Consider the following 27,121-nt stretch of genomic DNA (forward strand, 5'->3'; position numbering starts at 1 on the left):
ATGTGAGCTTTTAAGAATGTGGGATTAGATTTTAATTAAATATCTTCAAAGGCACCCTGACTTATTCAGTTTTTTGGCTGCTATCTTTAGAAAGAAGTGGGGGAAGGTTTAAATCATAATTTTAGACACATTATTCACATTTTTCTACTAAGTGGTCATTGTTTCATTGAAAAATCAAGGTATTTAAAGAAGAAAGGCATTTATCTTTAATTATAAAAACACTGCCATTATATAACAATGCTTGCAGTTTGTCATATATGATAGATAGATATAGGAAAATATATTTGGTTTGAAAATTAATGTCTTAAACTTCAAACATAATTCTTAAATGTATTTCAGATACTACCATATATTTTTAGTATGCCAAATTGAACAATGGTAATTATGGGAGACATTTCTTAGTACAGGTTGTTGGGATATTAATACCTTATATGACTTTCTGCATATTATTACCTTAAAAATAACGAAAATAAAGACTATTGATGGAGCTGTCTACCCCTTTTCTCTTATATATGTAATGTGTATAGATGTAGCTGTGTGTGTGTATAGTTGTAACCTTTGATAATAGTATTTTGAGCCTTGTATAATATGTAGATTATGATGAAAAGAGGCTAATTAAAAATCTGAAATTTATGAGCATTTTTTCCACTTAATCTTTCTGTATGATCAGATTATGAATTAAAAGTATGTACATTTAATAGATCCACTTAAAGTGTGCTGTAAATTCTGTTAATTCTTTTAAAAATATATTTCAACTTATTTATAGTTTACAGTAAATCATATGGACCATAAGTAATAAATATAAAAAAATCTTGACCAGTTATAAGCTATGCCTAGTTTTTACTGTTTTTCCTACACATTTGCTTTCTCTTAATTTACATTGAAATGCTTAATTTTTGACTACAGAAAAATGGCTACCTATATCTCTTCACTTGAATATGTTTTTCCTCTAATGTATCATTGTAGTGGTTAACTGCACAAACTCTGGAATCGTACTTCATAGGTTCTCAATCCCAGCCCTGCCACTAAGTGTTGTGTGACTTTGGGCAGATCATTTAACTGTGCCTAGGTTTCAAGATTTTTGCCAGGATGAGGTGACTTAATATAAAGCACTTACAAGTGTGTCTGGCACTTGGTAAGCCCTGTGCAACTGATTATTTATTTCCACTGTACCTATCATACCTTCAGTTTTACCTGACAGGCCTGTCTTTTCTCTGGCCCCGAGACAGCTTCGTTCCCTTCTCCATGATTTAGTCTGGAATGTGTCTACCATACATCCTCTTCCTGCCCAGGTCCCATGCAACCTTGAGACCTGACTAATGGCTCCTTTCCTTCATAAAGTCTTCTCTGACTCCTTCCTCTGAAACAGCTCCACTTTTCCTTATCTTTCTTCTATCACAGCCTTTGTTATTTAATCATTTCCTTATTTCTTTTGTTTGCGCCAGGCTTACAGGTGTGAAACTTATAGTCCACTTGTTTGGTTTCTGTCATGGAACTTTAAAATCACTCCTAGCCCCCTGCTTATGCTGTTCTATTATGGTTGAGTTTGTTTCTTCCACCCTGAGAAGGTGCTCTTCTGTTTATTAGAAATTAAGGAAGGAAAAGTTATTTCTCTTACACTAGGTTGAGAAATAAATGCATGCAATATAGTGGATTTAGAGTCAGACAGATGAGGGCTACAGTCTGGATCTGCTGGCTGGCCTTCAGCAAGTTAGCTTCTTTGAGGCTTAGCTTCCCGTCTTAAATAGGGATAATAGGGGCCGGCCCAGTGGCTCAGCGGTTAAGTTCATATGTTTTGCTTTGGTGGCCTGGGTTTTGCTGGTTCCGATCCCGAGTGTGGACATGGCACTGCTTGGCAAGCCATGCTGTGGCAGGCGTCCCACGTATAAAATAGAGGAAGATGGGCACGGTTGTTAGCTCAGGGCCAGTCTTCCTCAGCAAAAAAGAGGAGGATTGGCAGCAGATGTTAGCTCAGGGCTAATGTTACTCAAGAAAAAAAAAAAACATTAGGGATAATAGTACTCATCTCATAGAATTATTTAGAGAATTAAATGAGGTTGACGTGAACCTTAGCATAATGCTTGACACATAGTAGGTGTTGACTTGCCAAAACTTGTCCTTCCTTTTAATCATCCAACAAAAGCAACAGTACTCGTAATAAAGAGCTATACAGTGGAATCAAAGCCCTGCCTTAACTGAGATCTGAAATGGAAGGAGCAGTGACGAGTCTGTATAGGAGCAGTGTGGGACTAACTTTTCTACTTTCTTCTCTGCAGGGACCAGAGTGTGTTTTAATTTTAACACATACTATTATTTTTTAAAGGAAATGAAAAGGACCGAGATCAGGAAGCATCTGTTTGGGGCTTTTTCAGTCAGAACATGGAAATTAGCTAAACGTAAACACTTAGGTTTCTCCAGCTTTCACAGAAAGACAAACTCTACTCCACTGGGGCCTCATTGGAATTGGACTCACTTTAAATGTCATTTCTTTGGCTGTACTCATTTCAGCAATAGCAACAGCCTATTATGTACTCTTTCCTGTTTGGTTTTGTGAACTGGGTATAACTTTTTCTGTGATCTAACTCAGCCTACATTTGTGTAGAAGGTTCTATGCCTTGGTGGACTCAAGGATTAAATCGGTAAGTCCCACACAGAACTAGCCACGTGGGCCTAATGCGGTGAGAAGATCTAGCAGAGTACTTTGCACCAGCCAGCTTCTCACTAAATATCTATTTAATTTGATATTTCGATTCCTGAAGAATAGAGCTCTTTCATAGAGCATGTATGTAAGACCGTTTGCTTGTATTCATTTTTCAAGCTAACCTTTTTAGAAATGACAGTCATATTGTAAAATGCTTAGTGATAGTTTAGGTTTAACAATTTCTCTTCTGCATCATAGCATACATTTTAGTGAAAAAGTACTTTTTAAAAAAATATTAGCACGCAAGCTAACATCCGTTGCCAATCTCCGTTTATTTTTTTTTTCTTCTCCCCAAAGCCCCCAGTACATAGTTATATATTCTAGTTGTAGGTCCTTCTGCTTGTCCTATGTGGGACGCTGCCTCAGCATGTCCTGATGAGCAGTGCCATGTCTGTGCCAAGGATCCAAACGGGCAAAACCCTGGGCCATCAAAGCAGAGTGCGCGAACTCAACCACTCGGCCACAGGGAGAGCCCCTGAAAAAATACTTTTTTTAAAATAATAAAATGTCAAATAAGAAGTGATCTCAATTATAACCATTCTTACCAACTACATATAAATTAGAAAAATAAATTACAATGTTATAAAAGAGCAAAGAAAATCTTTCTCCATGAAGTAAAAGTTGCAAAATATTTTCAAGTTGTAACCACTATTCATAGAGTACAGTTAACACGAGTTTAGAGTCACGCAGACCTGATTTTGAATTTTGTTACTAGCTGTGTCACATTTGGCTAGTTATCTAATATCTATGAGTCTCAGCTACCTAACCTGTAAATTGAGGATAATAATACATACTTGCAGAGTTTTGGTAGGTATTATATATGTTAAACATATATATAGATTCACAATCAAATTCAACCCAGATAATTATAACATGCATCATTTTCAATAGTCCAGATTGGAAAAATGAAGCAAAGGAAAAATGCTTAAAGGGATTATGATGATTGCTATAGAAAGTGCCATGGACTGGAAGTCAGTAAACCTGGCTTGCAATCATTATTTCTCTCCAACTAGCTGTGTGATCATAGATAAGCAAGCCATTTCACCTCTTTGGGCTCGAGTTTCCCCATGTATACAAGGAAGCATTTACATTAACTGTTCTCCAATGTTCCTTACAGCGTTAACTTTTTAGGATTCTGTAGGTTCTTTGACTCTTAAGATAGCATAGTGTAGTGAGTCAGTGTGCTGACCTAGATTCACTCAGCCTGAGCTCTAATCCTAGGTCCCCAACATAACAGTAGTATGACTTGGGAAAGTCATTTATATCCCATGAGCCACAGTTTCCTGATCTTTAAAATGAACATGGCAATAATAGTACATACTTCATAATGTTCACAGTATTAAATGAGTCAACAGAAATAAAGAACTTAGAAGAATTCCTAGTACATACTAAGCATTCACTAAAAATTACATATTATTATTACTCAAAGCTGCAGAGGAGGTATACTAATGAAATATGCCCTGCTTATATCACATCCTGATGATGTAAGCACTTATCCATAAGGCAGTCCATCAGTGGGTATAGCTAGTAATTCAGCATGATGCTTTACCCATCTATTCCCATATTGAGAACTTCTTACCTTGATTCTGTGTAGAACTGAATGACCTATATTTAGCTCGAATGTTATATTTCCCTGTATTGTTAGCTATCTTTTCATGAATTCATATCTTCCGTTTCCAAAGTACTTGAGGACAGAATTCATGTCTCATACTTCCTATTGTCCCTCATCCAGATCACCTGACATTGGACCTTGCCTCTAGTACATGCTCATGAATAGTTGATTGATGATACAGATTTTAATTCTTCCCAGAGTAGCCACATTAAAAAAAATCTCCAAAGTTCTCATTTTTAAGTTTAATAAGACTCTGGATACATATTTATGGAAGAATGCAGCCTGAATCATGATGAGCAAATAACAATATTGGACAATATGGATGATAAAGATTATAGATGACCTCACTTTGTAAATTACATTTTAGGCTAAACTGCTTTCACTGTCACGCTGCTGACTGATTTTTCCCCCAGTAATGTATCCTTATATATTAGCCTCCTAGATGTCAAATGTTGTGCAATAAAATTGGACAAATATTTTCTTGTAGTTAGAAGAAGAAAATTCTTCTATTTATTGGAATTTGAAAGTCTCTCTAAATCTATTCTTTATAATTATTTTGAATGTCTACTTAGTATGGTTTGCATGAGAGCTTAAAGGAAATCAAGTAGAAAATTTCTAGAAAATAACCTCTTTGGACAACAGCAATATTTACTCTGTCATTAATGGTTACTTAAGAAAAACCTACGTAATCAAAGCCAGGGGATCCTAGTATTTAGAAGGAATCTTAAACTCTTTTTGCCTGCCACTATTTGGACATAGTTGCAGAGTGCATCCATGTGCTCTCTTATTCATTTAGTAATTTATTTCCCCTCCATTCATTTTAATTTTAGAACACTCACATTACATTCATTGTAAAATGGAGACAAGTTTTTTTTTTAACTTTTTTTCCTAAATAGAAAAAATAACAAATACAGACATCTTCTTTCTGTCTTGTTGGATCAACATCCACCTCATTGTAAGGAAAACATTGCACGTCTCATTCTAAAAACAAACCAAGCCCAAGCTAATTTTGCACAATGTCATAGCGAAGGAAAAAGGGTAAACTTCCATTACTGATCCCTGTGCTGGGGGCAATTGTGGATCTTAGAGCTGTGTGCCATCACTGGTCTCATAACCTAGAAGCAATGCAGGAGATGGCTCTCAGAAATAGAAATAGACAGTCAGATAGTCTGACCATATCTGAATAATAATGCCAAGAAATGTAATGATGGTGACTAGCAAGTGAGTTAGGTCAAGTTTGTTCATTTCTAGTAGAATCAGATCAAACCCAGAGACTTCAGTCCCTTTGAGTTATCTGGATTTGAGGTGGCTATGTGCTAGTTAGATCCTTTAATTATTTCCTGTGGCTTAATAGGTTTGGAGCGAGACCTAAGTAGTTGTAATTTTTAAAAGCCTCACAAGTAATTCTGATGTGTTGCTAGGATTGAGAATGACTAGGTTACACTTTTCTATAACAAAAATTGTCTCCCTTTTCCATTTCTTTCAGGAAGAACTGCTTTCCCAGTGAGACTATAAATTTAGTGATCAGTGCTATACTGTAAACGTTAGAGTCTTAACATTGGTAGACTTTTTAGGTGGAGAGTTGTAGCCCATGTCTTGTAGATGTAGGCAGGTCCTTCCAATTGATGCATGGGTGGATTCACGAATAAATCATATGTGACTGAATGTGGAGGATTGGAGTTGAGGACCGTTACCCAAATTTGCAACATAAAATATGTTAAAATCAACCTAGATATCAGAAATAAGTTCCAAGTAGAAGCAAATTGAGTTTCTTAATATGTATTATGCACTCAATAAATAGAAATCCTTAGAGTAATTTCATAAGAAAATAAAACTATTGCCTAAAATGTGGAAAGATCAGTCAGCTAGTCTGTCTTCTGGCTATTTGATGTACACAATGCCTTTTCCTTCAGATCTTTCACTTGTGTAGACATAACCATTGCACAGGACAAACGTATTAACAGGATGACTGAATTTCTCGTCACTCACGTAGGTATGTTGTTGCAACACAGTTGCCATTTCAGAATGTTGAATCTGTATAGGAAGGGGAGTTTTGAAATACAAGGATCCCTGATTTCTTTACAAAACAGCCTCTATGCACAATGATGTCACTGAGTGGTCATAATCAATATTCAAAGAATAATTTGTACTAAAATATAAAATATTTTATTCAACAAAATGTTTGCTTCTATATGAAAAAAAGAAAGAAACCTTTACTTTGGCAGCAAGCATTTCCAAAAGAAGCAAATGTTTTAGTCACTGTGGCCAAAATAAATGTTTTCTTTAAGGCTGTTAAGGCAGCCAAATGTTTTCATAGCATTTTCAAAATGTTTCCACCCTTTATTTTCACAGAGAGAGCCTCTCTTCTTCCCACCCATCACCCTATGGAAATATTTTGAGAATGTATTTTGACCATGAAAACAGAGAAAACATTTTTAAAATGTTGTCTTTATAAGTGTTAAAAGGATGCTCTTAAAGTTTAAGAAAGATTAAACAAAAACGACAGTCAGTATGATGCAGTTGAAAGATCACTAGAAGCAATAGAACTAGGTTCTAGCTTTGACTCTGTAGCTTCCTTGTTGGGTGACCTTTAACTGATCACTTCACCTCTCTTGGCTTTCAATTATTAATCAGCAAGATGAGAGAATTGGACTAAATACCATATAATCTACATTTTGCATTTTAATAAAATATATATTGAATACATGTATCTTCAGACATCAAAGTATCCTCTATATTTTAAAATAAAAAATGACCCATCTTGTATTTTTATTTTTCTAATGGCACATTCTCTTAGCCTTGTGTTTTATTTAAAGAAATAAAAAACAAAGAAACAAAGTAAACAAGCATAGTATTCTAAACCCTGAATTAAGTGTTGCCAATTATGTATTCTGTATCCTCTAGCAGCTAAGGATAGATTCCATTTTTTTCCATTACAACACAGTTGTCTCTAAAACCAGTTCAAACAATTTTCCTCTTTGCCTCAGTTTCCCGGACTGGGTAAGTAAAAATATCCGCACTTATCTTGAATCAACTTTAATAAAGAGGAAAAAAAAAGTGAATATAAACACTATATGAACCATGAGTAGTATTTTTTCCCTATACTATCATTTGTTGCTTAAAACTTTAGGCTGCTTATGGAACTCTAAGGCGTTTTACACAAACGAGATGGATAAGAAGTTTAAGAAAAGCAAAATACGATATTCATTACTTACTATACTACAGCAAAAGCGAGATGTTACACCAATTAAATAGACTATACCAACTTGACAGTTCTAAGATTCTTAATTACACAATTACTACCAATAAGCGTCATTTGATGCACCATCATTTACAGAGATGAATATATATATTCTAGACAAGCATTGACCAGTAATAACTGTCAAATTATTAAGCACTATTGTTAAAGACTGTGTAAACAGGCACCACTCTGCAGGTGTGTTTTGTTTCTCTCTTATGCGTGCTCGTGTGTGTCTATCTTTGCTACAACTCTGAGAAGTAGGTGCTAGTACTTGCAATTTGCAGATTAAGAATCTGAGACGTATAGAAGTTAAATGACTTGCCTAATATCAAATGACATACCTAGTTACAGCTGGCAATAGGCTCAAAACCTGGTCAACCTGATATTAAAAGAATGTAAAACTTCTGTGTTTCTTTGTCACACAACTGCATCAAGGAACAGCCTTTATAATGGTAATGCAATAGATAGGTGAAGGGTATGAGCCGCACAGTTTCATCAGTTTCTAGAGACCTTTTCACTTTGGACTTTAGAATGAGTCTAAGATAGAAGCAATCTTGATTGCCCTGACAAATGATCTGTCTAAAGCAAGGCCCCAAAGTCAAACTCTGGTCATAATTCTTGGAGGTCTATTTCGTGCCTTTTGACTTAGAAGGCCACAAAGTGCTCTCAGCTCATTAGTGTGGCCTAAATGGAGAGAGTACTGGCCCTGCTCTAGCCTGACCATGGTTGTTGATCTCTGCCTAGTTCTAAATGACAGTGAAACTCATAGGACTGCAAGTGAGCAAATAGTGTAACAAAGTTACAGGAAGCCGTAACTTTGACATTTTGCATACATGCAACAAGGCTTTAGCAAGTGAAGAAAGATATCAGGGAGTGGAATTTTTTATTTATTTGTTTTTAAGGACTGCTTTCGATTTGTAATTGCTTCTAAAATTAGAAGTTTTCCTTTCTGGGTCAACTTTTAAAACCCGCAAATAATGAGCTCCTACTAAGAGCCCAACACTTTTTTTTAGCATCAATGATGTATGTAAGTAAATATAAGGATGCAGACATCCTCAAGGAACTTGAAATACAGTTACAAAAGTAAGACATTAATTAAATTTTAAATCAGAGAGTTACAAGAGAATATGAGACATGGATATGAGAAATGTCACAATGAAGATGAGTGGAATGAACAAATAAAGTGTTGTAACTCGAGAGCTGTTGTTGGGCACCTAACTGCTAACCTCGACATCTTCCAATCAATATATTTAATCTCGTATTTTTTCTGGTATAAACCACTAGGCATATTTCTTTTCTACCTCTGAATCACCAGGTGCTACCTTTATCTTTCTTCATTTCACTTTGTCTTTTTCAGTGACTCTTCTCTTGTTTTACGTCAATGAAATGAGATTTAAAATATAAGAGCATCATTTGATGCACCATTATTTACAGAGATGAAAATATATATTCTATACTGGTATTGTCCAATATAAATATGCTGTGAGCCACAAATGTGATCCCCATGTGTGATTTTAAGTTTTCTAATGGCCACATTTAAAAATTGAAAAGACATAGTGAAATTAATTTTAATGTTTTATTGACCCCAGTATATCCAAAGGAATATCATTGCAACATGTGATACTATAAAAATCTTAAGGAAACATTTTGTATTATTATTATTTGTTGTACCAAGACTTCAAAATCCAGTGTGTATTTTGATTATACAACATCTTAATTTGGACTCACCACATTTCAAGCTCTCAATAGTCACGTGGGGCTGGCAGTTACCTCATTTGGCAGGACAGCTCTAGACTTCTACAAGCAAATAGGAATTCGAGCTGTGTGACCTTGTGCAAGTTATTTAACCCGTCTTTGCTTCATGTTTCTCTTTTGGAAAATGGGACAATAATAGTACCTACCTCATACAACTGGGAATAAATAAAGTGAATATGTATAAAGATGCAAACAGTGCTTGGCACATAAGTTTTCAGTGTTAGAAATCCTTATTGGTTATTATTGTTATTTTACACTACCAAATATTATAAAATAAGGCATATTTTGATGTATAGATAAACTTTAGTATTTCACTTATAAGTATTATTCTAATAAAAGTACGGTTTAAATGAAAGAAGTGGAGTTCTTATCAAAGTGAGAACTATGATAAACTATTTCTTTAATACCTAAATGCATCCTTCTTAAACAGGCAAATAAAAGTGAGTGACCATAGTTTTAGCATACGGCTGAACAATGATTTGCAAATATATTTGCATCACAGATAGATGCTTTACAATAACGACGATAGCTACATTCCTGGCATAGACATGGTATTGGCATGTTCACGTTTTTGAAGTGCTTTTTTATTTTTGCACATTACATAATCTGCACTTTCCAATGTGGGAACATACATACTGTGAATCAGTCCTCAGGATTGCCCCTGCTTAGGAAACTGGCAGTTACTTAGCAGTCATCTTTGACTTTATGTTTTTACTTTGGATTTTTAATTTAAGTAAGAATCATACCTGCTTTATGTTGTGAACTGCCATAAATTTTCATGAATCATAACAAATTATGGAGATAGCCTAAACAGCTTAATGGATGGTATGTAAATATTTTCTCTTTAGCACTTGATGCCTGCCTATTGAATACTGATTCTCTCAAAAGTGTGTGGTCTCAGATTTTGAAATTTTTAAATCAATTAATTCTTGTCTTTAGCACTCTCAATCTAGTCTATTTTTACTTATGTAATATAAATATTTGTTTCTGGTTATAGAGGCTAACTTACTTGCTTTGTGTTTCTTTGATGATATATTCTTAGAGAGCTTTAAAAAATGATCAGTGTTTTAAATGTTTGCATCATATCGAAAAGCTTATCTAGTAACCCTGTGCTGCCAATGTGTGAATAGGCAGTTTATTTCTTTTAAAAAATCCTAGTCAGATTATAAAAAACAATTTTGGATTTGAAATAGATAATCTTAACTCCAAGTAAGGACATTCTTACTTAGATTGCAATTGGTTTAGTACGCAACCCATTTCACTTTGTGGACAGTTAACGTGCAGAAAAGGAGAATCTTGATAATGTGAAGAAGATTAAATGGAAAAACTGAGATTCCAAAGGGGTGGGAGTTGCTACTGAATTCTCAATAACCTATTCTCTCCTGTAAAAAGGCAGAAAAAATTGACATGTACGGAGGCAAGTAAAGGCTTCATGGCATTATCACAAAGATTCTGTAATAGTTAACATAAGCAATAGAAGTCATGTAAGCTCACATCTTCAGCTTACAAATACAGAGGAATGGAGTCCAGGGAGGTTGGGTGACTCTCCTCATTGTAGAGATGATAATTGCGATTCCAAATCTGTTGTAACACTTTCCTGCCTCTAACTATGCGCACTTCCATGACTATTAAATGTTTAGGAAAACAGCTTTCCATGTGTTTTGGTACATAGATGTGTTTCCCATACTTAAGTTTTGCTAAAATCTGATTACTTTACAATGTCTTTCATCATCAGTTTTCAGAGCAAAAATAATAGCTTTATCTTCAATTATATAAAAAATGAAAATGGCAAGGTCAAATGAAGAATTATTTTATTTAGAAAACATGACCCCAATGCTTTCCTTTCAGACAGTTGTGTGCTGATAAATGTTTAACAACTGGCTCGGGGTTAGGGTGGGACTGGAGTCCTGATTTACAGTATTTGCTGATATCTGTGGTGTAAGTACTCCCACCACGGCCTGTTTTGAGCTACCAACATGAGATCCTCAACGTCAAGTTGGGAGTTGATGCATACAGTTAGTGCTTGCAAGCTGATACAAGCTGATGTCAAGCATAAATGACAGACTGGAGATCCAATTTAGGATCTTTTTTATTTCACTTGGGTCCTGATTTTCAGTTCATGGATATATACAAACACTCATACATACGTTTGACTCCTGAATTTAACGTTTTGTCTGCATTCTCTTTAAACCCCATATCCATTGCTTTGGTAATTAATTACTATTTACCCATTTATTAAAAATATTACTTGAGTTATAGATGCTTGTTTATAGGAGGGTGTAAATCTTAACATTAATCAGTACATTTCAGGAGAAAAAAACAAAAGAAAAGGAATTTCCCAACAATACATCAGCAAGATTTGGGCAAAATCCCCATGTCTTTGACTTTGACTTGAAGTCCCAAATAATATGACATACTTCCTTTAGGAACATCCTTTATCCATATCCCACACTCCCACTCACTCTTTCAAGGAATGAAGTTGTAGAAAAACAATGCCGTTTAAAGTAGAAATCTTGAAAAATAAACTATAAACTTCCAACGTAATGTTTCAGAGGACGGAAACATCTTGTATTCATTGCAGTTTATTTGGAACATAACTTACTTAGACTTTCTGTAGTACTCTTAGTCAGAGGTGATTAACCACCAATTTTAGAGCACCAACAATTGCACAATGTTGCTGTTTAATTAGCAAAAGGGAAGCACCTGTAGTGTAGAGGAAGAGACTCCAAGATTAGACTATACACATTCAGGTTATAACAAAAGACAAATTAAATGAGCATACTATTTATCTTCAGGGAAAATATAGCTGCTAAATTGTTAGATAGCCCCAACTCATGGGAAGTACAAGCTGTAAGTAACCGTTTGCATGTGTATTTCATTGCTAGCTTTTTACCAATAAATTCCAGTGAGGAATGTTTGTGAGTTTTCCTGTCCTTCCAGCACAAAGGCAGATTCCTTGTGCTTGGGAGGATTAGACAGATCTATCACACCTTCAGTTTAATATGTCATGCTTTGCACTTGACATGCTACCTATCACCCAAAAAATGGATTTGCACCCGCCATTCTCTTCTTCATCAGCCTTCCTGTATTTAAATGGAGGAAATTATTCTAAATACTTTCGTAACACCTTTCTGTTGCTGCCACTTTCACATTTATAATTATCCTTTTACGAAAGGATGAAAAGATTTAAAGTGATTATTCTTGGCAACAGGCCTAAGGTGAAACCCTGTTGTATTTAACGTGTAAATTATAATGTGTGCAGTTGTGAAGATGGGTTTGTGAAATGCTCATGTAACCGCAAGAAGTTACAGGAAGCTGTCAGAGAGTTTGTACTCTTTAGCGGCTAATATTCATTGAAGCATCTTATAGTATGTTAGATCTGAAGAGTAAATGAATAGTTTAAGTTAAACACAACCACTAACTTTCTGGAAGACGGGAAGATAAAGGACACAATAGCCTCTCAGCAAGGGTTTAGGAAAGCAAAACCCCTTCCTTCCTCACTGTTACTTTGAAGCTTATTTGGAATGATTAATTTTCCTGTGGCTTAATGTAAATTGAGAATGAAATAGAAACTGTGTTACCTTGCTGACCTTGCGTCCCCAGTTTTCAAACTAAACTTTTGGGTGGCTTTTCTAACCAAGCGCATTTGAAGCAGAATCAATCCTAAATAGGAAACTAAACGAAAATATTTTTTAGTTTTTATGTCCTGGCAATTTTCAAAAAAGTTTCCTTCTAAATTTAGGTTACAAAAATATTCAGTGTGCTTCTCTCCTGTGGCACTAATTAGTAACCCTGCCACCTGTTAATTTTGGTATTTTAAACCAGCTCTGGGAGAGTCCAGGAGAAAATCAATATATTTGGCTCTACCTCCAAAGCTCCAAAGGAAACTCCCAAAAATGCTTACCTAGCACAGTACAAAGTCTCCTGGCAAAACATTTAAAATAATTCTTTTACCCCTCTCTCTCTCCCTCCCTCCTTTCCCCTCTCCTTCCTTCCTTTTTCCCTTCCTTCCTTCCTTCCTCCAATCCTTCCTTCTTTCCTTTCTTTCTAGTTGATGTTTACTTTGTACCAAGAACTATGTCAAGCCCAATCAACCGACATCTGTGCAATAAGATACAGTCCCTATCAACAAGTAATTTAGAATCTAGACAAGTAGTTATATCATATTTACATTTATTTTTTTACAAGAGGCAGAGTGGGACAAACTGCTTACTTTACCATGGTGCTGAGGAGAATTTAATTTATATTTATACAATGCCTAAAAGGATGAGAGTGCTGTATCCATGCAGGAAATGCCTTACTGTTCTGAAGATGGAAGGTGGGCTAGAGGGAGTTTTGTCACCAGCTGTTTCATGAGGTGGATGTTGTGTTGCTCTCAGTACACTTCATTGATAGGGTTAAATTGCCAAGAGTGTCGTGGTTTCAACCTTGATAAATATGATTTTTTTTCAAAAAGGAGAAACAATCAACAGGTTTTTTTACTGCTTAGGGCAGGCTTTAAATTGTATTTCGCAATTATATAATGGGGTATATTAGTTGAACTTATCTTAGAAAACGTTATCAGTGATAAAATACTTTTTAATTTTAGTATATAAAGGTTTATTTCTACCTATATCCTCTTGTCTTGACAGTGCATTATTTAACAGCGTATTTGTTATTGTCTAGCTTGCTGTGCCAGAAAATAGCATTCCCTCAAAGCGGAAAATAAATAACCCCCAGAAAGGGAAAGTTCAAAGGCAATGAATACATACACTGTGAGATTCTATCACAGAAAGTATTTTCTAGTACAATAATTATAATAATATTAATATAAGAATAATGGACTAGATAAAAGCATGATACACAAAATAAAAGCAAAAGCACACAGGAAAAATACGTACTCTCATTTCTGATTTATAAATACAATTCCCTCATGTAAACTGAAAAGGTTTTTAATGTATTTTACTTCTTTTCTCTCCCTAGATTTGGGGATAAATTTTGTGCGTTCAAGTGTTAAATGATGGACATAAGAGTGCGTATATATTCATTTTCTCACAGTAAAACTATGGTTTTCCATTTGGAACTGTGTGAGGGCATTTTTCTAACCTTGAACTGCGCTGAGTGTTTAGCTATCAGGAACAAGCCCACAATAGCATATCCTATTCTTACAGGCCTGCGCAGGATTTGAATCTCAAGCTAACTTGTGGATACACTGGTGAAATTTGGTTTCAAGTTTATCTTGCATTAGTTAGAAGTCAGTGTGAAGGACTTGAATCACATTGCCCTTTTTGCAACCTTGTCTTGCTGCTAGTAGGAACTCTAAGATCAAACTGTTATCAGTAGTATCAGAGATTCTCACCTGAAATGGAGACCCACGTTAGCCAACGATACTATCAATTTCATTTTGCTTCATAAAGTGGTAAAACATTCTAGTGGAAGTCAAGTGTACTAATGAGGGAGTATTAAAAAGCAAGCTCTTAAATATGCAAATTGCATTCACTTTATTTTTTCTATGGTTAAAGAAAAGACATAAGATATACTTATTGGGGAAAATACCATGTTTTTAGGAAAAGGTTCTCTTTTATAGAGTTTATTCACATTGTTTGAGGGAGATGTAGAGGGAAATAAGACAATAATCTTTTCCAGCTGTTGGAAGTGCTAAGTTTGTTTACTTGAAGACAGTGAAGTAAAATGATATTTTGAAGAACTGAATACTGAAAAGCTGTTCTTTTGACTTAGGACAGCTAAAAAAAAAACCAGCTTCAGGGACCCCTAAGAGACATTATCAAAGTCATTGTATGGTACAACACACCACTACTGTATAAACTGAGGCTCTCCTTAAATTGAAAAGATTCTGCTTAAAGATGCCCTCACATTGGCTGTTTCTTTTCTCTTCTTGCACGTTATTTTATTATGGAGGATTTTAGAGATAGGAGTTTCCAATTCCTCCTAATTCCTTGAGTCAAATCATTTTGGTACCCATTTAGCAGATGGTGAAACCAAAGCATAGAGAGGTTGAGTTTCTCAGAATCACATACTGAATCAGTGGCACAGATAAATTCAGAGTTTGAGTTCACAGTCCGTTACTGGCCTGTTGAATTGTGCTGCCTCATGGATACTTTGATTTAGGAAGACAAGTGAGTTTTTAGAACAGTGTGGTAATTGTATCCAGGCTGCACCGTCTTAAAATTTGCGTGTGTGATATTTAAGTCTACCCAAATTTACCTGACTTCAAAATGAAAGTGAAGGAGGGCAGAGAACCTTCTGAGACCATCCAGTTGCTCATAAGCATATCCACTGCCAGGGCAACCTTAAAGATCTCCATGCCTATTTACCAAAGTCTAGCAACTTATCTATGATTATGCCACAATCAGCGACAGAGAAAATTAGAATTTAGTTCTCTATTTCCTAGTCAACTGCTATGATCTATCCTGTTTTTGATGAAAATTGTCTTTATTATTTCAAAGCAGGAAAGAGATGTGGGACAAGGTTTCTTTCTGGAGGGAAATATTTAAAAAATGAGTTCCTGTTAAAGTAAGGGATGCGGAAAGGGAAAATAATGAGAAAGAAATCTGTGCATAAACATGTATTACACAGATTACAGTTACCTTATGAAAAATTAGAGTTGTGAAATTAAAGATTGGATTCTTGAATTCTGCTTTAGAAATAAGGACTTCTTGGGATGTAAATTAAATATGTGTTAGGAGATGCTTGGGAGAGTTGGTAATTCTTTTAGTATCAGCATTCAGAGGAGAAAACTGCTTTTCTAACATGTAAACTACGGGATAATATTTCTCTCTGGTTAGATTTTTTTTTGGCATTCAAAATCATTTTAGTGGAAATTGTAACTCTATTAATAACTGCAAGTATAGTAACAACACTCTCTTACATTTGTTTAGCATTTTTTTTAAAAGTTGTGGTAAAATATATATAACATAAAATGTACCATCTTAATCATTTTATTTCTTTACTTTTAAAAATTTTGGTAAAATACATGTAATATAAAATTTACCATCTATACCATTTTAAGTGTACAGTTCATTCGTGTTGCCTATCTATATTTGCATCGTTGTGCAGCAGATCTCCAGAACTTTTTCATCTTGCAAAACTGAACCTCTGTACTCATTGAACTACAGCTCCCCATTTCTTCCTGCCCCCAGCCCCTGGCAAAGACATCTACTTTCTGTTTCTATGAATTTAACTACTCTAGATACCTCTTATAAGTAGAATCATATAGCATTTGTCTTTTTGTGACTGCCTTACTTCACTTAGCACAACGTCCTCAGGATTCATCCATGTTGTAGCATGTGTCAGAATTTCTTTCCTTTTAAGTTGTACAGCACTTTTAACTTTTCAAACCAGTATTCCTATGTATTGATTATCTACACAAAACTATCAGGTGAGGATAATGCTATAGTATTATGCACCCATTTTCCCCCTTTTGGAGTAATTTTCCATAGAACCAATCCAGCAACTTAAAATATAAGCTAACATGGATGGATGAAAAAGTGGAGAACTGTATGCTTTGAAGTTGATGAATTATCTGCATTTGACCAGAAATGCAAAATGGTTCTAATGATAAGATTCATAGATTATTTAGTTTACATGTGTAATCTTAAAGTGAGAAAAATAGATCTAGAATACTCATGTAGTTTGCCTGAGGATACACAGCTCGATAATGACAAAATTGGTATATTAGTTTTCTGCTGTTGTGCAACCAATTGCCTCAAATTTAGCAATTTAAAACAACACCTTTTATTATCTCACAGTTCTATATGTCAGACGTCTGGAGGAGCTTGACTGGGTTCTCTTCTTAGAGTCTTACAAGGCCAAAATAAAGGTGCTTGTCAGGTTGGGCTATTATCTGGAAGCTCTGGGGAAGAATCTGCTCACAAGCTCATTGAACTTGTTGGCAGAGTCTAGTTCATTTCAACTGTAGGGCTTGTGTACCAGTTTCCTTGCTGGCTGCTAGCCCAGAGTTGCTCTTGGTTTCTGGAAGCCACCTGCATTCCTTGACAACATGGACCCCTCCATCCTCAAACCAGCAATTGATAGGTTTCCTCATTTCCTCTCTGTTTTTAAAGGGTTCATATGATTAGACTGTATCCACCTAGATAATCTCCTTTTTGATTAGAGTCAACTGATTAGTTACCTTAATTACATCTGCAAAATCCCTTTTGCCATGTAGGTAACATAATCTCAGGCATAATATCTCATCACATTCACAGTTCTAGCAATTAGAGCTGGAAATCTTGAGTTGAAGGAGAATTTTGGAATTCTGCATACCACAACTGGGATTAGAACTCAGGTTTAACTCCTAGTGCTTCTCACTATACCACACTGAGTAGCTAAGATTGTTTAAAGTATTTGTATTTTAATATGAGTTGCTAATATTTACGCATGTAGAGCAAAATTTTGAAAAGATTTTAAATCAGCAAGGAAACTGGCTTCTGTATTTATCAATTGAATGTAAGTTTCTGGACTATATCTCTAACCATAGAGACTAATGCAGTCAGGTTAATAGTGATTGGCGTCCTAAAGGTCTTGCTCAACTTTTTAAGCTCTCCTGAGTTATGATATTAACACCATGCTTCTACATTTTCTGATCGACATTCAAACTTGAAATGTTAACTATTGAGATCATCATGTGATTATACACGGACTGACAATTACCAATGGGACTGAATTTTCCAGACATGAAAAACTATTTTGGCTAGTTGTAATAGGTTCCCTAATGCTAATCCTAAGTGCCCTTTGTGGTAACCATTAAAGAAAGTCTGGAGGATGATACCAAGTAAAAGGCAGTGGCCTTTCAGAGAAACAGCAACAGTTACAGCAGGTTATACTAAAGCCTTTCCCAGGCAGTGGAGCTTAGCAAAACATGTCCCTAGGAACCCTAATACCTTGAAGATGTTTCACAATGAAAGGGTTCTAGGGTCAAATACTATGCTTAGCAGATAGCGAATCAACTCATCCAGCTGGAGTAGAAGACTCATTTAAGAAGTAATTGGAAAAAAGGGAAGAAAGGTATATTGGTGCAGATTGCCAGACTAAAGCATTTAGACTATATTTTGTATGCAGTCAGGAAGTATTGAAGGTTCTAGAGCAAAAGATGACACAATGAAAGGGATATTTCACCAATATTCATAGCACGGTTTATGTAGATCATTCGGATTGGAACAGTGTAGCAACCTCTTTAAAATAACCTGGGCATGAAGTGACAAGGGCGTAAATTAGGGTGTTAGAAATAGGAATGGATAGAGATGGAAATTTGCAACACATATTACAATGGAACAAAAATATTGGAGACTGAAAATGAAGGGAGAGGATGAGGGAGAATCAAAATCACCCTCAAGTTTATAGTTTTGGCCACCAAGAATATGCCTGTATTGCTAGCAAAACGAGAGAAGGGAGATGTGGAGAGTGGGATCTGGGGAGGCAGATGTTGAATTTGAGATGCCAAATGTGAATGTTAACTTCTTATCCATTCTCTTAATATCAGAAGTTTTGCACAGTGATATACTCTTTGAATTCGAGTGCCTTTATTTTAAAAACATTGTATCTGATAGTGATATGATACAACTTAGAAGGGGAAATGTTTATTTAATTTGATTTACTCTAAGATTTACTAAGGTGCATTGAATCCACTGATGTTAGTAAGAATTACACAAGGAGAACGAAAAGAGCTTGCTAAGAATTCACATCATATACCAGCATTTCTGTTATATAATCTTTGTTAATTATACTAAGACCTTCATTAGAATTCAGTCAATTTATGACAAAAAGTAAACTTGTTTAAAGGTGTTAACACCAGGCCTAGAACACATTTAATTTAAATAGGGAGCAGAGTCAAGTAAATGAAGTATAAAATAGCTTCACAGTTATACTTTCTGTCAAGTGAGTAGTCAACCCTTAAATTGTCTATTACATCAGATTTCTTTTTTTACTGAAGGAAAAACAGAAACTCAGCATTAGTAAGGGAATTAAATGCCACAATTTAAAATAAAGCTATAAATAATTCAGTTTATTACAACTCTGAGATTAATGCATAAACATGAATCCCTCTGCATGTTCCTTGATATTGTAATGCATGACCCATTAACAAGCACAGCTTTTTCTTCATCCCTGAAGACCCTACGTTAAAGATAATTTCCTTAACTTTCCTAACTCTAATGGAATGCTGTTGTTGATGCTTTTAATATATCCAAATTTAAGTTTTGGATATGCTTATAAGAACTGAAAAAGGGAGTAAATGGTAATGAAATATAAATGATCTTGCCTTGTGTTTTTTGTTCCTTGCATTGATAGCTCGTAGAGACATGATGAGCCATACTTTAAGTTCCCATGAACCAAGGGCTGATTGACGCCCAGTTTAACATAAGCACCATTTTATGAGAGTTACCATAGTGACCAAGTTCCAGTTATCAGCTTGAACAATTTCATATATGATTAATGTTAATTGCCCATTTTGCATGGATGACTTTTTCCCGGTTGCTGAATTGGTTGCTGCTGCCTTTGATCTGGTTGGGAATACAATCCAGTGCAATAGTTAGACAAGTGATCAGTTTGCCAACGCAGGGAGAAGATGGATTCAGGTTGCTGTGAGGTCAGAGTTTGTTTCTCTTCATAAACACTGAAAGGTCAGGTAGAGTTTAACTACCATTGGCATCCTTGAAATGTTGTAATAAATGTCAGACCTAAGAGATTATTATTAATCCACGATGCAATTAAAAGTCTTACTGTTCTGGCAAAAAGAGATTCTGATTTAATTTAAGAAGCGCATCAAAAGTCAGAGCAGCATTCTCACAGTCAGGTAAACGACACCTTCAAAGTTAATGTCATTCTTGGTTTTTCTGGCTTCTAATGCAAGTGAAAAAAATGACACATTCAGGGACTATCCCAAGGGATTTTAAATATCAGTGATAGCTTTGAAAAGTGAATCCCGGGTCAGTGCTAACAGCTCGCACTTCAGGAATCCAGTTGCAGTGGTCTTTACATGTTGCTGCTAATACCACCCTTAACTGCCACTATATCCTCAGCAATTTGCTGTTTGTCCCAGAATATTACAAGTGTTTCTTTAAAGAGTAGTGAGCCAAGCTTTCATTGAAGAGGATAACATGACTTGTGATTCCTCACTAAATCATGTGCTGACCATATGATTTAAATTAAATGTCTTGAAGGCTCATGACATCACTAATTAATTTACTAACAAGACTTTTTTCTTTGAAGCAAAAGTCACTTACCTTACTCAGTTGCTTACTCCTTGATTCATATACAAACGGCTAATGACACGAAATAAAAATAACTCCAAAAGTGAAATTTCATAATCTTAATGAGCAAAGTATCAGCTTCTTTATCTATTACAACTAGGAATAGATATGTCACAGATTGTGTAATATCTTGTTGACACCGGAAGACCTATTCCATTTCCCTCTTAGGGAACTTCCAACTCTGGGTAGTTTATGAACTGCAAGGAAATGCTCTGACGGTAATCCACTTCAACTGCAGAAATATAAAATATTGTTGATATATATTTTAAATTGGTTTATTCTTTAATCTTAGGAAGCTGAGTTACTATTTCATATCCTCTAAAGAACTTTACAGAATGAAGAGGAAAATGCATAAGATAAATTATGTTAAAGGATGACCTAGACTCAGAGAAAACCATGAATCTTTGGTATAATTTCTCTCCAAACCACCTATAAATGTTGCACCTAATGTTGATTCTATAAAGCTGAAGCCCCAAAGATTTAGCTGAGCTATTTAATAAAAGTTTTGCTATTTCATGAAGTTGTTTGCCTGGCACCTTAACAACTTTCATTTATGGTGTTCATTGGTGATACATCCACTGAGCCATTCGAGTGGGAACTTTAAAAAAAGGCCTGTTTTATTTTACAGAGTACAAATAACCTTGTAATTAAACTGGAAACAAATAATTGCCAACAAGCAATTATCATTCAATTAAAGTGTAATTACATGGTTATTTGTGCCCTGTAAAATAAAGCATTATTGAAATCAGTAATGCAATCAATATTTTAGCAGAAACAGGATGCTGCAGTGATGGACCTTTTAACCTATGCTGATTAAATTGTCATCCAAATAACAGTTTCCTAGTTAAATCACCACATGTTTATTTGTCTTGATTAATATGTAAATATCTGCCTGATGCTAATAAAGCTCTTAAAGATAAGAAGTATGGCAGGATCATCTATCAAGAATGATCTTTCCCAACTTTCTACAGAGTCCTCCATAGTCTTTCATCATGTTGTCAGGCTCGTATTCTTTGAAAGGGAGTGCAGGACCTTTAGTGCTAGGAGTGTCTTACTACATGGGATCATTAGGTCTAAAAGTAAGAATAAAGCCATCTTATGTTAGTATGGAGTTCTGTTGATTATAAAGCACTTTCACAAACTTGATTCTAATTAATTTACTCTAAGGGCCCAAGTCTTCTTTCCAAGAGTAAAAACATAGGTATCTGAACGTGACTTTTGCTCGCTGATACGTTTAAACAAGTTTGGAGGTAGATAATCACACAATCATACTCACTAAAGAGTTAATTTTAAATAACTGGCCAAACACACATCTCTATCACTAGATCACAAGCTCCTCAAAGACAGAAGCCATTCTAGGTTCTCATAATATATCGGTGAATAAACGAACCAAAACCCTTGTCCTTGTCAAGCTTACATTTTAACCTCTGTGACCCTGATAACTAGTACCGTGCCAGACACACACTGAATGGACATCTAGTGCATATTTGATTACTAGTTGAACACGTGATATTGCCACTACACATGTATACCTCCAGGGACCTTTAGTCCTTGAGTGTATCTTGAAACTTTTCAGGAACTCTCAGAGATAAGACAGTAGAATCTACCTTTCTTTAACCTTGTACATAGCCAGATTTGAATGGATCATCTTTTGAAGCACTTATAATTGCTGTGGAGTCCAGGACTTAAAAATGACTGTGTGATGATTAAATGATGCAACTGGCTTGCTATTCAAGTGGTCAAGGAGAATAGATCAATCTAAGGAATATTTAGAAGCCTTAGCAACAGTGAAATAGTATTTCCTATTATTATTAATTAATTGATTTAATTAACCATTTACCAGACCCTACTGTGTACTAGATACTATAAGAATTGCTCAGGATAGAGTGACAAAATCAGACATATGTGCTGCCTTCATGGAACATACATTCTAGTTGGGGAGACTCACAATTAATTTTATGAACATCATAAAATTATAAACTGAAAAGAATGTTAGGATGGGGAATATGATCTCCCTGGTTTATAGCATAGGTAGTAGATACTAACCAAGCCATTTGTAGCATAAGCCATGAATTCTCCAATGTAGATCTGATGGTGGGCAATTTGACCAATTTTTTCAAATCTTGGAATTTGAGGTAGAGCAGACCAGGAGGCCTCTAATGCATCCCAAGTCTGAGTCAGCTTATTGGAAAAGAGCTACTTCAAATTGTGAGATTGACCAAGAAATTTGGAAGAGAACTTATTAAACCTTATAGCTTTCAAAGTATACTATCAACAGCTATATGGAAGTAGAGGGAGTATCAGGTTGCTCACTTCTGGAGGCAACCTGTCTGAAAGTGATGATGAGCATGAAGACAGCACTGAAATGTTTACACAGAAAAGGTACGAAGAGTGATCAGGTGGGCTTGAATAAAGTTAGCAGGCTTGAGTTCTGACAAATGGAAAGACATAAAGAAGGCACTTAGAAAGTGCAGATTGGTGTAGATTATTCAACAAAATGACATGCCTTCTAATGACTGGGTATACCCTGATGAACATTGTTCAGTGGCTTTGGGATCCTTTAGGGCATTTGAAGTAAATAACATTTGTCTTATCACTATTCCTTAAGAGAGTTAGGAAGCCATAAGACAGGGCAAGGGCAAGCAGAGTAACAACACTGAATTAAATAAAATAAATTATGGCCCAGAATCCGTAGAAAGAGGTAGAGGAGAGTTAGTGTACAAAATTGAAACATTAGATGAGAAAAACAGAATCTTTCATGCTAGATTGATATATAATATTGATATACAATGAAGGAAAATAACACCAGTGCAGAGTATGAAAAATGAACTGGGTAATGGTACCTCTGTGTAAGGTTGCTAGAAGTTGTCTTCATTTAAAAGCAGAGTTTGTCTTACATTGATGGAGCACTTTGCTACTGTGAAGTTGATAGAGTGAGGTTTAACTTAAATTTCTTTGTGAACCAGAAGTCATTCTGGAAATGTTCTCTATCTGAACCTCATATATTTTTGTGGCTTGGGTTATTTAATATAGTATTTTGCAGTATTTTGTCAAAATCCTATTATTCAGCTTTGTAAACTGCATTTCTACTAAAAAGCAACAGCAATATCTTAGGCAACATTAGAAAGTAATATTTGAAATATATTGGGTGCCTTGAGAATGACTTGATCCTAATGTTCGATGACTTATAAGTCTCTTCATTGCGGTGACAGCTTCCAAATGATGTATTCAGTGTACTGACTGTATTAGGGTACAAGTTGGAGGCCAGATACTGACTTTCTATTTCATTATTTTATGGATTAACATTTGCAACTGCAATTCCTGAACTGTTCACACTGGGGTGAAGAATGTTTAAATGGAATAGGTTAGCTTAGTGTTGTAAGTTTAGTCTCAATTCATCAGTTAGAAACACCAATCAACCTGTGAGAAAAGACAGCCTAGATTGCAAAGGTGGAGGGTTTTGTACGTACAGCCACTCCAAAAGAGTGCACTGCTGGTTATATAGCCTGGTTTAAAAAATAGGTAGGAGAAAACCTGCTGAGGGTGGGGGTCCTTTGTTCCTCATGGGCTCCCAGCAGCTGTGGAAATGCTAATGAACATCAGTTCTTATTCTGCATCTCTCAGCTCTTTACCCCTCACCTCTGGCATGCTGAGCAGAGACTTAATCACTCCACATTCTATACAGTCTTAATTCTGGTGAGTCACTATCTCAAATCTGAGTAGCATGTGTTATTACCAGGGATCAAGGATAGCTTTAAGGGCAGGGGGTAACTTTGGGTTTCTCACAACAGGTAAGCTGTATTGCAAAGTGCTGACTGGTAAAGGGAATCTAAACTAGAAATTGATCTTTTATGGTTTTAATATTTGCCATGACTATGTTGGGAAATTTAGTGTAAAGGAAAGTATTAGTCTTTTAATAATCAATGAAAATAGTCTTTAATGTAAAATTCTATCACTCTTGGCAATTAAACAAGACTGGGAGGTAAATGTAGCAAATGATGGTATTTCCAAAAAGAGTATATTTGTAACCTGATCTTCGTTTGTCTGTTTTTCAACAGTTCAAGGCCTGGCAGGCCCCCTAAGCGTTCTTTGGGAGTGTTGCAGGACAATGCTCGCCTTCTGCCCCATTCAGTCCCAGGCCTCTTATCACCAGGACTTATCACTCCGACAGGTAATAAAATCCATCCAATGACCAGCCTTGTCTCTTCATACTGCCCAGCATTTGAAATAAACTAATATTGATCTAACTGCCTTGTCCTTCAGAGCTTTTCAAGCTCTACTAGAGGTTACATTATTGAATTTTTTGAGTATTCATGAAAACAGTTTTGTTACTCCAGTGACTCAAATCAAATGGACATGACTTTTAAAAAGAATTAATTGTTATTTCCTTACAGAAAATCTCTTTCAAGTCTTTACTGTATGTATGCATGTATGTTTTTGCGTCTTGGGGCAGGGATGGGGGCCAAACTAGCATTTTCTCAAAGCCTCCTATGGGATGCAGCATGTCTGCTTATTTATATGTCTCAGTAATATTCTTTTTGTTTTCAAAGGTTCTGGGCATCTGTGTCTCTTGTTTGGGTTATTACTATAGGTTAAAAAGCAGAAAGAAATGCATTTCTGGTAGAGAAGACTTTTATTAGAAAAGAAGCAAGTGCAGGTGGTCGTTGTCTTAAATAATGATTCAGTTTTTTCATTGAACGTTGTGATAAACAGTGCTCCCCTAAAAATACCAATCTCGGAAATTAACTTTGAGCTTTTCTGACTCTCTAAAACAGAACCTAAAGGTGCACAAAACACTTAGAAATAAGCTTAATATTTCTCTAATTGAAACTTTAAAAATCACTAAAGCTATTACGTGGCAGAAAATGAATTTAATGACAATGATATCTTTATAACTCCAATGCTAAAAAAATTTGTAAAGCACTTACTGTGTTTTGGGGATCAGGTACCAGGTAATGCAAAATTATATGAGTAGCAGCCCTTGTCACAGTAGACTTAGGGAGAAGGACATGTGATTTAATAATTGCATTAAAGTCTGATAGAGACTATAATACAAGCACATACAAGGTGCTATAAGATCACAGGAATGGGAGCAACTAAGTCAATTAAGTAAGTTGGGTAATGCCCAGAGAGATGAGACTTTGGAGCTATGACTTGTAGGCTGAGTGTTGGACAGTTGGAGAATTGGGAGTAAAACATTCCAGGCAGAGAGATGAGTACAGACAGATATACACTGATGAGAAAGAGCCTAGCGTACTAGGGAAAATAGCAATTAAGTTAAAGAGACTGGAGCAGAGATTTGTGGTGGGATACTCACAGCCAATACGGTTAGAGGAGAGAGAGTGGGAAAAGCCAGCTTGTGAAGCTAGCTTTTTATTTATCATGTTTAGCAGTTTACGATTTTCCCTGTTGACCAGTGGTTTCCAGAGTGTCTTTCAAAGACTTTCCTTACTGGCTGACATGGAGTTGGGGAAGTACTTTCAGGTTCCCCACTTTCATCTGAGTTAGAATTTTACGTGTTCTAGTTCACAGAGAATTTTGTTTACAATTTTAAAAAAGCTGTTGTAGGTAAAAGGAACCACTGCTAAGGAACTGAGAAAATGTTCTAAAAACAATTGCTGTGGAGGATAAATAGCAATGAAGGCAGTGAAAGGAAGACGGGTCAGTTGCTACGGTTCAAGGGAGAAACACTGAGGACCTGAACTAAGGAAAATTCAATAGAGTGGAGCAGAGGTTCAGAGTGGTTCAGTAATCAGAATTAATCAAACTTGATAATTGATCAAAATTGAAGGTGAGAGGATGACATCTAGGGTGATTGATGTCTAGCTTGTGTGACAAGGTGGATGATGGTGTCATTAGCGAAGATAGAAAATTTAGGAAGAAACTCAGGCTTTGGGGGTTAGATAATGATTTTTTAGACTTCAAGTATTTATAAACAAATTCTGATACAAGAAGGAAGTAACCCTGTGTATATGAATAAATATAGAAGGGATAACAGTAACTGAAATATATCTTGGTGCTCAATAAATGATAATCTATTTCTTGATTTCTAAAATACATTGACAGAGCCTAGAAATAGTACCATATAAATAACCAGATCTGTGTCTTGATTTTGAAGGAATGCATAGATGAAAGAAAAAAAAAGGATTTTAAGTTGCCTTTAAGCTGATGTACTCTTGAGTAAACTTTAGTAGCTTATCTATTGAGGAAAACCTGTAATATATATTAAGTTTATATTAGGTACCAGGCACAAGTGCTAAATATTTTATATGCACTTCATTTAATCTTCATAATAGCTTTATGAATATTGTCTTCATTTTTCAAGTAAACAATATATGGCTCAGTGAGTTTAAATTAATTGCTTAAGGTCACAAAGCAATTGAGTGGTAGAACTGGGTTTCAAATCCAGATCTTTTAAACTCCAGAACCCATATTCTTTCATCATCATCATGATGTCTTTAGTACCAGTGAACATCTGGTCTGAGGCTTTCATCTCCTCCTAATTTACTTGGCATGTATGTTCCACCTCCTACAAGATAGTGCAGCCTCCTTCCTTGGATTAG

General features: G+C 35.5%; 1 protein-coding gene across 7 annotated transcripts in view; it reads left to right on the forward strand.

The window, feature by feature from the left end:
* The window catches only part of DACH2 (dachshund family transcription factor 2), a 466,299-nt gene that overhangs the window by 205,884 nt on the left and 233,294 nt on the right, over positions 1 to 27,121 (forward strand). For all 7 annotated transcript variants that reach the window (XM_070604000.1, XM_070603995.1, XM_070603994.1 and 4 more), the window contains one exon: positions 24,617 to 24,729. In XM_070604000.1, coding sequence (XP_070460101.1) covers positions 24,617 to 24,729 — 113 coding nt within the window. The remainder of the gene's footprint in view (positions 1 to 24,616; positions 24,730 to 27,121) is intronic.

Source organism: Equus przewalskii, chromosome X (genome assembly GCF_037783145.1).
Source record: "Equus przewalskii isolate Varuska chromosome X, EquPr2, whole genome shotgun sequence".
In the NCBI taxonomy this organism is placed as follows: domain Eukaryota; kingdom Metazoa; phylum Chordata; class Mammalia; order Perissodactyla; family Equidae; genus Equus; species Equus przewalskii.